At 38.3% G+C, this 14,385-nt stretch overlaps 1 protein-coding gene across 3 annotated transcripts in view; it reads right to left on the reverse strand.

Annotated features, from left to right (window-relative positions):
- MAN2B2 (mannosidase alpha class 2B member 2) overlaps nt 1-14,385 on the reverse strand; it is a 30,765-nt gene that overhangs the window by 1,964 nt on the left and 14,416 nt on the right. For 2 of the 3 annotated variants that reach the window (XM_075022705.1, XM_075022723.1), the window contains exons 7-17: nt 13,823-14,021; nt 9,717-9,907; nt 8,691-8,877; nt 7,629-7,762; nt 5,231-5,487; nt 3,171-3,362; nt 2,014-2,266; nt 1,798-1,908; nt 1,492-1,684; nt 679-831; nt 192-304 (exon numbers count right to left, since the gene is read on the reverse strand). In XM_075022705.1, the coding sequence (XP_074878806.1) occupies nt 192-304; nt 679-831; nt 1,492-1,684; nt 1,798-1,908; nt 2,014-2,266; nt 3,171-3,362; nt 5,231-5,487; nt 7,629-7,762; nt 8,691-8,877; nt 9,717-9,907; nt 13,823-14,021 (1,983 nt within the window). The remainder of the gene's footprint in view (nt 1-191; nt 305-678; nt 832-1,491; nt 1,685-1,797; nt 1,909-2,013; nt 2,267-3,170; nt 3,363-5,230; nt 5,488-7,628; nt 7,763-8,690; nt 8,878-9,716; nt 9,908-13,822; nt 14,022-14,385) is intronic. The other variant, XM_075022715.1, reaches the window with a different exon arrangement.

A 14,385-nucleotide genomic window follows, 5' to 3' on the forward strand; every position in this document is an offset into this window, starting at 1 on the left:
AAGTAATGGCTTCTGTGTTGTAAAGCTGAGTAAAAATGAGACCTGCTTCCCTCTGAGGTTAAAGTTATACTAGTATTGCTGTATCCATCTTTTGTGGAGTCTCTAGCATATGGAACGTTTCATTCCAGAACCAGTTCTCTTTGAAACAAAAACACTTCAAGTGGTACTCTGTCTGAAAGGATTAAATTTACCTTCAGATTTACCATCACAGGTTGAGACAGCACAGGATCCTCCCCAACTTCATACAAGTGCCTAATTCTTAGCAGGACACGACTGAAGTCTGCATCACCTTGCTTCTGTTTACCTTTAGGAGAAAAAAAAATGCAAACATTTTCTTACTTTAAAAATAAAACCAACTTTTCAACTTTTTTTTTTTTTAAGCTTTACAGTCTCATAATTTGAACTTAATTCCCATTTTTTAAAATCAGCAAGAGGGCTAACAGCAAGAAATACCCAGCTCCCACTCTTGACAGGAATGACGCTAACAGGCATGATGAACTCATCATGCAGGAGAAATATTTTACTGTTTGAGTAGAGCAATTGTACAGCACAAATAACTATCTTGATAAAGGAATTTAACACTTTGAATAAATAGAAGTACTAGCCATAGAAGATAGACAGAAAAGAAAGCCAGCTTCTTTAAGTGTAACATCCAGCTACCCTTTTGAAAGCACCTACCTATGCGGACATTGTGGACCTGCTCTGCATGATTAGAGCTGTATCTCCACCCTGGAATGCTCAGAGTCTGGAGATGAAGATTAGGTGGGACAGTTACAGGTGAACCATGGACTGAATTCTGCTGAAGTTGTCTGGGTAGCTTTGGTTTATCTTCTCCATGCAAAGTGAAACAAAGCAAACATCAAACATCCATCACACACACAAGCCTGGCTAGGGTACTGTGAAAGGGTAAAGAGATTTTTGGTTTTTCTTCCAAGACAGATGCAAAGCAGATGCTATGCTTTCTGCTCCAAGGCCTTCTGAGATACAAAGCAGAAAGCAGCATGATTTTAACTGCTGGAGAAGTATATCAGAGCTTTCCATAAAGAAAATCTCACTGCAGCTTGAAGTTGCTATTCCACTACCAGGCTCCAGCTTTAGTTAATAAGTCAAACAAATATTTTTAAAAGAATGACTCAAAAATGGTCATTAAGGACTCAGCATCCAGGAAGCTGATATATGGTACACTAGCTACTTGGCACTAATTCCCTGTATGGACATTTTGTTCTCATTAGATGCTTTAAAATTTCTTCTCCTCTGAAAGTAGAGATAAGTACATAACAAGAGAAACATTTCATACACTTGGACAACAGCCATGTTTGAAATTAATGCAAAGTAATTAGCAGGCTCTAAATTTGCCTCCTAACTCACTGTATACTAACTTTGCCACACAGGAGGCTTGAAGTCTGCATTTACAAACTTAACAGCTAAATCAGAGCAAAATAAATAAGCCATTCAGATGCTAAAGATAGCACAGGAGACAGAATGAGTTACCTGATAATGCTCCAAACATTACCACTGGCCTGTGTTCTAATGCCAATCCACTTGTCCGATACAACACATTGGTGACATCCTTGGTTCCTAAAATAAGCCAAATCACAGGGCGAACCACTGAAGAGTCATTCAAAGTGAGATTGTAATTCAGGTCCCACTGAAGGTTGTTCCATAGTCTTCTGTGAAGCATCACCTGTATTGGGAAAGTAAATGTCACAACAGTAATCAGTCATCGTGCTTTAATATTATCAGCAGCCATGAAATCATGCTCTGCTATTAAAAAAATAAAATATTTTTGTATGTTACCTCCACTTGTCCATTTCCTTGACTTGAGACACCATGAGCTCTTTCTGCAAGGAGCATCAGCCTTGTGGTATCATCTTCAATGTAGGCAGTCTGGACCATAGGATAATAATTCTAAAAACATATAGTAAATCATGCAGTGATAATATTAACTTAGGTAACAGTAATGGAGAACAAAGATAAGACACAACTGACTTTGGATTACAGCTTTGTGCCTACCCGAGCCACTGTGTTATTCATATATGCCTTGAATGGTCTTTTCTGAATCTGATATCCATTGCTGTCAGTGTAGAGTAGCTGCCTGGTGTTCAAATTTGTGCTTGTTCTTAGAACTGCTTCACGATTTAATTCCAAAGGCCCAACGCTGTATTCTTGCTCTATCCTATGGCAAAGCAACTTCCCATCATAGCCTTCTGGTACTGTATACATCCTGGTATATACTGCATATATGTAATCCTGAGCGGTAACATTACTACAAAAATGAGAGGAAAGATATGCAGAGTTTATAAAGTGGAGCACTTAATCTGTTATGTCAGGATTTGCAAATCATTCATGATGTCATCCTACACACAGAGAACTTTCTTGCCTGTTTTCTATATGTTTCATGTACATGTACAATTCTTATTAATTTCAATTTAATTTTCAAATGTACAGATATTCAGCTGGAATAAATGATATCCCACAATTTTCTTTGCCATTGCAAGTGTAAAGAGGACTCTTAATTTGATTAGAGAGGCTCTGTTTCTCTCAAAATTACAAAAAATTTTAAAATAATTATGACTCCCTAAGCAACACATTTACATTTTACAGAATACAGGTATTTTTTCAATCTGGGCAACGTTAATTTTGATGCAAGAATTCCACTGTTTTCCAAAGGTCCTTCTCAACTACAATCCTTGTACAATGCCATGAAAAGCAAAAGGCTTCAATCAAATAACCAGATTTAAAAGAGGGTGAAGGGGTTATAGACTAATATAATTTTAACACAGAAAAGTAGCTAGTTCATCAGGGGCCAGAGTGTCCTTGTGGAAGATTAATTTCTCCTTTCTCTAATCACTTGTAAGGAAGATATGCAGTTATAAAAATGAACCATTATGTCCAAATTCCACCCATGTAAGAAGATGTTAGCTGCACTATAAAGCGTACCACAGATGATAACTCTGAAAAATCTTCACCTCCCTTCCTACAGTAATACGTGCTATTTAAAGGAGGTGCTTCCTGAGCACTACATTTAGCAGATGCGTGCCAGTTCTTTTGTCTAAATCCTAAACAGTACACAGAACTCACTGTCTAGGAGTAACTATACAGAATTAATTTCATAGATATCTACAGAGAATTAAACATTCCAGTGAAGTGAAGCTGTAATGGTATTGCACCTGTAGAAATACTGCCGTATCTCTGTCATCAAGTTTCCAAAAACCACTTCCAATCCCACTGCTTTTGATACTGGAACAGCTGAAGCATTTGGGGCAAATAAGTAGTTATCTGAAATGGGTCCTTTCATCACGTCTCCATTCACATGGTACTCAAGGAACTCCTGGGTCAGCTGGACAGTCTGGTTAGTCTCCCTGTGAATCCACAGAAGAGGAAAAATTATATTACTTAGAAACACAGTTTGTACATAATAGATGCAAAGCTGAACTGCAACAGGAATGAGGCTGGGAATGTAAGTAAAAAAAATCTGTTTTCTCAAAGTGAATAACTGATTTTGTAAGATTTAGGAAATGAGGACAGCAGAGAATTAAAGTGTTTCCCATCAAGACATCTGTCAGTGTGTACATAGATGGAGTTTCTATGTAATTTATACTTTTGTAAAACAGAAACATCTTAAGACAGAAACAACATCTACATTAACTCATTGTTTTGACATGAGAGTTACTACAGGATCAAAAACTACCTATTGCACAAAAATGAAGTACATCACACCATATTAATGAATAAACAAGTTCACTTAACTGACTTTGTAGCTAGGTAAATCAGCATGATGCAAGTTTCTGTATTTAACACTGGTAACAAATACAATGGCCACACGACAGCAACATTTACACCCACTCAGTACCTACTTTGTCTCCTCCTCTCTCCCCTGAAGCTTACAGTTCAGCTACTCATGACTCCATATCACAGTCTTTGGAAAGTCATATGAAGGCAATTTAAGATGTTACTGCCCTCAGCTACCTGCTCTGCTCTTTTGGAGCCTTGCTGGCAAAACAGGAAAAATAACTTATCTACTTTTATCTACTAGTCCTGTTATAGGGCATTTCTAGTGCAGGGGCAGGACCTAGAAATTCTACCTGTTGCAGCTAAACTTTATAAGGCTTCACAGTTGAAGATCCCAATATTTTTAACCTTTCTACCCATTCCGACCTGATGCCTCGCTCTTTCCTATTACCCCAAAGCAAAGTTCCTGAAACTCAAACATTCTGGGCTTGCCTGAAGGCTTGTGAAGAAAGTGAATATCCCATTTCTCCTACATGCTGAATTCCAGCTCCTGCTGCCTGCCAGAACAGGATGGAGAGAAATGGGATTTGAATTCAGATTTTTGTTCTTCCTCATTATATTTCTTATTATATTCCTCATGGAATCTGGAAACAGTTAGGATCCAGAGGCACTTTGAGAAAGTACTTACTCCAGGGCTCTTAATTAAGGCACATCTGTACTTTTAAAGCTGATTTTAACTATACTGGACAACAAGTTCTTGCTCTAGGAGGCAGAATTATGAACAAAAACACAAAGGTGAAAGTCACTAGGCCAATGCCAAAGGGGTCAAATCTTCCATCAGTACATAGCTGACAATCTGAATCCTGAGCAGGCAAAAACCAGCACAGCTCCACTGAAGCTGAAGGAATTGGGCCAATTTGCATCAGCCAAGAAAGACAATCTGCAGACCCCAAATCTCACCTCGATCTTGATTGTTCTTCCATTTTATTTGCCCGATTAAATAGAATTTCCTTAGTTAAATGTTTCCTTTCAAAAAGATTTGTAGTTTCCTACCATAGAAACAGTGATGCAGGACTTGCAAAACACTACTGATTAGTAAGCAAAAGCTCTTGCTTTATCACTTAAGGCTCATTGTATAGCCATAGTGTATGTGCTTACTTATTTAATACAAACACACATTCATAACCCTCTTCAGTTCTCAAGTACAATGAGATTCTGCTGATCTACTAGTTAATACTGGGATATGTCATCTTAGACTGATTGCGTGATTAAACAGGGCAACAACATTACAGAAATAGTATGGAATCACAACTGGGCTAGTGTTGATGTTTCTTGTAGGAAGGAGAACATGTGAACTGGAGACAAAAAAGAATAATTATAAAGAACATTTTGTTAGTTAAGTCTCAGAATTAAGGCACATGATAGAGTCCTTGGACTTATTTTTACAAAGGGTTTTACAGACTCTGAAACATTATTAAAACAAAGCAGACAATCTCACCTCTCTGTAATGCTGTGCATTAGATTTGTGTTTTGGTCAAACAAGACTTGGTAGCAGTTGTTAACCACAGGAAGTAACTTTTGACTTTCTTGATCTGCACGAGTTATGTCTTTTTGTTTGTACTTGACTGATCTTCCAATAAATGCAGACTGCTTACCATTCAAGGCTTTAATACTGTATTTTCTGTAGCTCAAACCACTTATTGCAACTAGAATATAGAGATCATAGGTAGAATGGGACTCCGCCGAGCTTTGAACCTGTATGTTAACATACACGACAATGCTCCATTACAGAAAATTAATTAGCAAGGCAACTATCTTCATGTGTTGTAAGCTCTAAATTACAAAAATTAACTACTACTTTAAAAATAAGTTTCTAAACATGCCATTCTTATAATTCTCAACTATAATGTAGATCCATGCCACTTTTAATTGGGAGTTTGGTGAACTTGGATTAAGCTTGGCCTTTCTGTGAAGGAAAGAGGGTCACTAAGAAAATTACAAAGTTAGATCTTATTTTAACAGGAACATGGAATTGTAGATCTTGATTTAAGATTGCATTGCAAAATGTCTATATGAACAGAAATAATCACAAATTAAACCAATCAGTCAAATGACAGAAAAGAGACTGAAACGTAAAGGAGGTGACTAGTGCAAGTATAAGAAAACTTGTGGCAAGAGGAGAAAACACCCAGACATGCCCTCACCTTAAGCAAGGCACACGGAGAGGGAGTTAGAAGCATGTGGCACACTTTTGAACAGTAAACAGAACACCAGTGTTACTCAATATCAAAATACCTTAAACAACAGTTTTTAATCATCTTTCAATTACACATATCCTGCCCATTAATGTTGTATAATTTAGTACCACTTTTGGTTTGGGGCAAGAAAATGAGACTAGAGAAATACTGTACAGATTACATTGACAAAGAGGTTAGTTATGACTAACCAGAAATTAAAGCACGTTGTCTGTACCTTCACACTGTGGACTGGCGTATGTCTAGTTACCCACACTGCAGACCTCCTGCCCTTAGTGGTTTCAACAGGGCCTACACCCGTTCGCTCCCTTCACTATACCACCTATACATGTGGTACAGAAGGCGGCAGAGCGCTTGCCAAGCCTCAACTCCTCTCAGACACATACTCACATCAGGGTCGTGAGCTAAAGATACTTTCTCTCAAAAGGAAGGAGTGTGTGATATGAATGTACTTTTGAACAGTACATACTGCAAGACCCCAAACCACATTCTTGTTACTGGTAAAGAGATTTCATTTAGCCTCAAGTGACTATCCACATGCATATATGGGTAACTTCTAGCAAAAGAGAGTACAGACCAATTCTGGAACAGAGAACTTTGTATTTTTAAAATAAAGAATTACAGCTTGACTTCAGGCCATCCTAAATCCTGAAATAAATGCTTTAAATACATGTCAATCTTCTTGTATCTTACAAGGCTGAAGTAATTCAGATGGCTGGACTTCTGGGAGGTAAGTGGCTGACAGGTAAAGGCAGTATGGTCAGTATGGGCTAACCCAGGACACTGATGGCTTCCAGATAAAGGCAGTATGGTCTTATGCCATCATCATGTATACGTGCAGGAAGAGGAGACAGCTGTTGCGTATCAATACCTGACTACAATGTGCCTTGATGTCCAGTGATAGTCATAAGCCACAGATAACAGAAACTGTGTCCAGCTGGCAGATCTTGCTGAGCGATCTGGCATCTCGGGGACAGAGGGGAGCATTTGGAATTGTGTCATGCGTCTTCAGGCCTTACGTGCAGGAGGCATTCCTACAGGTTTATCAAGCCATTGATGATGACACACTCTCTACAACAGCGGCTCCTGAGAAAGGCTAGTGCTGGTTTTCACTTGAGGCCACTTTCTTCTCTTCCAGGGAACAGCTGGCCTTGTCTTGGAGCTTGGCTATGACAGAATGATATATCATATGGCAGCTGACTGTCCCCAGTTTCTTTTGGGCTTGTAAATAAGACCTAGATTTCTTAAATCTCCTCTCCTCCCCAAGGCAATCCATCAATCGTACAAACAGGACTGTCAATTGTAGGGCAGAGCTTCAACCAAAAATGCTTTATTGGAAACAGTGTTTTTTATGGAAAGAAAAGCAAGATAAGAAGTGCCAGGTCACACACAGCAAGCATGCAAAGGACAAACCAAACACACCAGAAGAGTAGGAAGCCCTTTTGGACATTAAGACAAAAAAATTCTAGTTGAGAGAACAGGCAAGTAAAAAAAACCAAACCAAACCAAAAAACCCACCACACTTGAAGGAGGACTAGGAAAATCCCTGTTTGAACTAATATTTGTCTTCAGGGTAAGGTTCAAGCCAGGGAAAACTCACAAGTGAAAGAAAAGCAACAGAAAGAAACAAAGCTGAAGTACCTGTGCTGGTACAGGAAGTCCCAGTTCATCATACACACTCATTGCTAAGTGGCTGACAGAAACTGTGACAAAGGTAGTGATGTTCCATGCCAGTGGATTATAGACAACAACATATTGGTCAACATCTGTAGCACCTTTGTGCACACAAACAAAGTTATCAGTCACTAAAACTATGTATTTTTAAAAATGGGATATTAAAAAGTATTTGAGATCTGTCTAGGTACAACCATCTTACAAAATTTTAACATAAAACCCCACAGTAAAACTTCATGATTGAAAAAAGGAAAACATTTTCTAGTACTTCATAAAAGCCTCTTCTGCTTTATTCTTCTATTCTTTCCCCAATAAAGAGAGACTGCGTATTCAGAAAATGACACCTGAGTTGAATGTAAATGCATTTAGTGAAAATAAGCAGCAGGAGTGAGAGAGCAGCTGCATGGTGCTTAGTTGCTGGTTGGGGTTAAACCGTGACAGTGTTATACAGAAGATCAGATGAGAAGCCTAATCTAAAAACCACCCTGTAAAAAACCGAATCAGTCTGTTGCACAGCCCACAGCACTTCTTACATTTGACAGTTTAAAAAGTTTCCAAAGTAAAGATAAAAGGGAATGTACAGTCTTTAGATCCTTAAAAATTCCATTACATTTTTTACACAAGCTGGTAGTACACTACGGCAAGAACATTTCTTAACTGTGACTGTACTTTTTACCATGTAATCTTATGTTGCATAGTAAGGTTAGTTAATTACCCCGATCAGCACCTCCCCCTTCCCTCCGTTATATAGTTGAGGTCTGAATCTGGGAGCCAGATCTGATATATACACTGGGGCAGGACTCAGCCTAACATCAGTTTAAAGGTCCTGGTTTCAGATGGTTGAGATCCGAGAGCTCATAAATTCATCTGAGTTTGCCTCAGGTCTAGCAGGTCTTATAAGGCAAACAGGATTTTCCAGCCATGGTTCACAGAACTTAGGTGGTACATATTATGTTGATTGTTTTGGAGGAAAACATGATAGCTTTCCTAAGTTAGTCTGAAAATTGGAAAAGCTGTGTTAAAAAGTACCTGGTATTCCTGAGTCTTTATTGTAAACAGAAGAATAGACCTCTCCTTTCTTCTTCGCATTGTTCATGTCAAAGATTATGGAAGCCATTAGCTTCTTTACGTTGAATACTCCATACATCAAGTTATTCATGTACATGTCCTTCACCTTGGGAGACTCTGTGCCTGTTATACCATCATGGTGCTGGACCTTACATTTAAGAGTAGTTTGAAAGGTCACAATGCGCAGGATGACAACTTCAGGTTTGCATTTGTATTAACATGGTCCACTAACCTTTAGACATATAACTTAAAATAATAAGGTATTACAGCTATATTCATAGATTCACATTTTGCCTACTCCAAACTGCTATATATAGAATGAAACGGGCAAAGACAAGGTGCACACAGATTTCCCTCTATACATATTTCTCTCAATATTTAGAAGTTACCAAAGTTACATACTTAGAGGAAAAAAAAAATACAGGTTACCAAAACCAAGAATGCACCAAAAATACCATAATAAGACAGGTTTTTCATTTACTACTAAGATCTGGTCAATAACTTAGCTGACAAAATATTTATTACCAGCAAAAGCAATGAGGCCTGTAAATGGTTACTGGTATGAGGCTGATCGCTTAGCTGCTGAACTTTGAAGAAACAAATTTGTCCTTCTTCTAATTTGCAGAAGTAGAGATTATCAGTAGTTTTCAGTTAGTTCAGTTTTTGTTTATTTTATTTTTAAAAACCATTTTGTAAATAACAAAACTAACATTAAGAAAAGGAATTTCATGTGCAAAGTTTGAAATCACATAATCTTTTACCAGCTGAAGAAAACATTTGCCAGTAACCTTGTCTTGAATGCATGGCTAAGGAGCTGAAGTGATGTTTCAAGATTTTTTTTGAAAAATTGCTTTATTTTTGCTTGTGACTTGCTAAAGGGGAAACTTTTTTCTAAAAACATAAAAGCAACCTCAAGACACTTAAGCAAAGCTTTGCCTTTGGGCAATAAACATTTTCATGCAAATTGAAAAATAAATCAATCTTTACCTCTGAAACTGCCCATCTAAGGCTCTGAAGTTGCTTTAAGGCTCCACATTTGCAAATAGAACTTGTTGGGTGTTTCCGGACATACTGTGTGAAAAAGGACTCTCCAGCGTAAAGCAGTGAACTTGCTCGCCTTGCAATTCCTTTTAATGTGCTCCGAGAAGTATAAAACCCAGTCCATGCTTGAAATGGCTCTGTTAAAAGTTGAACAGATCCAATACATGTCAAAATACGATTTCAGTTATCATTTGTTTGTTACTTATTAGACTACTACTGTACAGCTTCTTATATGAAACCTGCTGTTGGTTTACACACCAGCCATCAAATGTAATAGTTATAAGCCCTACAAAGAAACACAGCCACAAACATGCATTTTGGAAAACTACAATCTTTCATACAGTCCTAGTAACATGAGTGTTGAACAAAGCTGTTTATCAACTAAGTTAACCTATGTTTGCAGAAATTTCTTCTTTGTGGATCTGCACACAACTTTCGAAGTTTCTCTGAAGCATATTGTGTATGCTAATAAAGAAAGTGGATTATAATCCTTGTTTACTGCTTGATACAAGCTCTCTATATTCCCCCCTTTCAGTCAGAGGGATTTATCTTAAATTTCATTCCCTCAAAATGGAGTAGAAACAGTGATGTGATAACGTGACTCCAAACTACATCAAAAGATGCCCTCAAGTGGTCAATGAGAAGTATTTCAACAGTTACTTCATGCTAGTATGTTCCAGTACTCCATAAACTAGGAAAACAAGTATTTGTTTTTAAAACCTCCAAACACCTACTTAGTGGTTGGTTTTTTTGTTTTTGTTTTTGGGGGATTTTTTTTTTTTAAATATACCACTGATAGTTTTTTCAGAAAGAAGTTGCAGATAGTGCTTTATAAAGTGCATATATGCAACCATAACAATCTCCTATCAGCTTAGGATCAAAGGCAACAATTAGAAAATGGGATCTTTTGCTCAAAAACTTCAGGACAAATTCTTTTTGGCCTGAAAAATGCTAGAAGTTCAAACAGAATGAAATTCATTTCAGTTTTCAAGGCTAGAAGCAGAAGAGTCACATATGCATACTAGCACAGTACAATGAACGTAGAGTAGAAAAAGGAAATACTTATCTGGGACTTAAAATTTGAGTTTCCAAGGCATATGTCAGAAGTGACACTGAGCCCAATAAGTGACTCATAATAAAATGGCATAGAAAGAAAGAGAGGATTAATCATCAAGAAGCAAGATAGTATGTGGGAGAAAGTGCACTCAAATCTACACTGCAATTGCAAGGCACAGTCAGCCATTTGGGGAAGAAATTGCATCTATGTGTGGGCACCCACCTGGAACATCGAAGGTGCTGCTATTATGCAAGTGAATGGCAATCGACTACTGCCCGTAAATTATGCCAAAAGATACAGGTAAGAGCTCAGATGTAAAAGGATATTAGCATTTAAAACTGGCAGTGCACTTCTCAGCAAGTTGTTAGATATGACATGATCCCTAGAGGGACGTGAGTAAGTAAGGAATTAGTCCATGCAGTGATTCAGAGGAAGCAATGGTTATTTTTATTAATTTAAAAGTAAACAGACATATTACAGAATATTGGATGTATAAGTTAAATTTGGGTTGTAATAGTCCGAGATATACATCCACAGTGCCAAAAAATGTGATGAAGTAGTGGTAGCTACAGTTATATGGAAAGGTATTGTCATGGTTTAACCCCAGCCAGCAACTAAGCAATACGCAGCCACTCACTCACTCCCCCCCACCCAGTGGGATAGGGGAGAAAATCGGGAAAAACAAGCAAAACCTGCGGGTTGAGATAAGAATGGTTTAATAGAACAGAAAAGAAGAAACTAATAATGATAACATTAATAAAATGACAACAGCAATAATGAAAGGATTGGAATGTACAAATGATGTGCAGTGCAATTGCTCACCACCCACCGACCAACACTCAGCTAGTCCCCCAGCGGCGATTCCCTGCCCCTACTTCCCAGTTCCTATACTGGATGGGACATCCCATGGTACGGAATACACCGTTGGCCAGTTTAGGTCAGGTGCCCTGGCTGTGTCCTGTGCCAACTTCTTGTGCCCCTCCAGCTTTCTTGCTGGCTGGGCATGAGAAGCTGAAAAATCCTTGACATTAGTCTAAACACTACTTAGCAACAACTGAAAACATCAGTGTTATCAACATTCTTCGCATACTGAACTCAAAACATAGCACCAGCTACTAGGAAGACAGTTAACTCTATCCCAGCTGAAACTAGGACAGGTATTTTAAGGATATCAATGATATTTTAATGATAATTCAGGAAATGAAAAAAATTAATGAATCTAGAAACTGAGTATTTAGTCGTACCTTCTCTCTGCGTACTTCCATATGAGGCCTAAAAGGGTAAATTTACTGGGGAAAGGATTTAAGGGATGTTGGGTATGGCATGCCTTCTTTCATATCTTCCCAGTACTTCTCAGCTCTGCTTGAAGAGCTAAGGTAGTGCAGCAAGTAAGAAGCAAGCAAGCAACAAGCAGCTGCAATGAACTTGTGTCACATCATACTATGAAATTTCAGAAATACAGGCACTATTTTTACTTTTTGAGACTTCAGTTATAACACAATTCCCCCCCCGCCCCCTCAAATTTAAAACTGTTTTCTTCAATGACAAAGACAAGACTTTCTCCTAGAGCTACAAGAGACTTTAGGGGCTCATTGACATTAATGTTTTGTTTGGACCAGGAACATGCTTTTGGAATGAATCTACCAGTCATCCTTATCTAGTATGCTTTCTTTTATCTATCTATCTATCTCAAAGATTCATTTTGGAGCTTACACACTGGATTCCTGATGGTATGTAACAAGCATTAATGGGCATTCAGTCCATATGACCAGATTATACCCAATGTACCTGGAATTACGTAGAGTATGGACATCAAATCCTCAGTACCAACTGTTTCACTTTGAGCACTCCTATTCCACTGTACTAATAAAGAAGTACCCTAAGAGCTTGCCTTGGTCCCTTGGTTACCTGCCTCGCTTCTCCTTCAGACATTCATAGATTACCCCATGTTGCATTTTCCATCTCTGATCTAATCTATGCATAATCCAGTTCTTTTAAATAGTAACAACGGGACATGGCTCTATTTGGCCATGCATCCATCTGTTTCTAGTTATCTTTCAGTTTATCAGGTTTTTTTTTCAGTTCCCTGGATCCTGGAGCACTGTGTCCTTACTACAGCTCATTTTTGGGGAAGAGGAGGAGAGGTGTAACATGCACATCTAATACTGCAGAATACCTAGGAAACTACAGCTTATTTGTGCATGCTAACCTGTGGGAGGCAGAGAAAAGAATGAATTCCAAGTTAAATGTCCAAACATGAAAGAAATTGTCAAAATCTATATGAGAAGCAGAATGAGTCCTAGGATCTCAGCTTTAGAGAGTTCAGACAGGACCCCTCCAATGTCACACGAGACACTCGTGTTAGCTGAGCTGGTACACCCCTGCAAGGCACCTTTGCTATCACTGCTGTCTGCTAACCAATTCGCAGTGTGTTACATGCTTTGCAGTCTTTTTTTCCTTCATCCATCCACTGAAACATCTTACTGAATTTCAGCCAGGTGGCCTAGGCCTACAGGTTTACCTCATTGCTCACTGTTTTCACTGTAACAGAACCTGATTAGTGCAGTATCTATACATTTCTTCAGGCCATTAAAAAAATGTGGATGACATTACATACATGAATATACCTTGTGCTTAGCTTTCCTTTGCACTCTAGTGTTATTCAAAGACAGCAAAACAAAAACCTCAAGTTAGATTTCTTGCCAAGTTTGCCTATTTCTATACTCTTTGTTTCAGGGTCTCTTCCTCCACCCATTGCTTCCAATGGTTCCAAAGAACCATTGCCAACCACTGCCAACCACTGCCCTATCATCTTTCCTATACCACTAAGTTGTGATCAACTTGTCTATTTGATGACACCTGGTAGTGTAAATAAATGTTATAAGGAGATGGTGTTTTTCCTCTTACTTTACTTCTCATTTTCTTAATTTCCCTTTATTAAAATTTTAAATATGTACATTTGAGGCAGACATTATGCAGTTGTGAACTTAATTACCTGTTGAATATGGAAGAAAGTCTTGAGAGTCCCGAATTTCCCATGTAACATTTCTGCTATAAATTGCTTGGAAGTAATCACCAACAGTAGCATACTGGACAGTCACTCCAAACTCATCAGAATGCTTGTTAATATAATCCAACAACAGGTCCATGTTGGAGTACTGAACAGATGCATTGAAGAACTGTTTGTCACAGCCCTGAAATTCCAGAAACAGAACAGTGAAATGACTTTGGGTCACATAATTTAGAAGGATCTTTTTTAACACTAGGTCTATGTCAAATGTTTTGATCTTGACTCCCCATATAAAAGTTATTTGTTATAAAATGTCAAAAATGGGTAAGGTTACTCACACAGATCAGCTGATAACCAACCAGCATTACAGACAGGGAGAAGGGTGTTGACACACCATACTGTGCAAGAGCATGAAATTTCATGGTAGCAATTGGAAAATGCATGCATGCATGCCTGGAAAGATGACCTTTGTTTCTTTTCACACTGCATTTCTCCCACTCCGCAGAAAATAAGGAAGCTCTTCCTAGCGCTGTAGAACAAGGATATCC

Source organism: Buteo buteo, chromosome 1 (genome assembly GCF_964188355.1).
Source record: "Buteo buteo chromosome 1, bButBut1.hap1.1, whole genome shotgun sequence".
Lineage (NCBI taxonomy): Eukaryota > Metazoa > Chordata > Aves > Accipitriformes > Accipitridae > Buteo > Buteo buteo.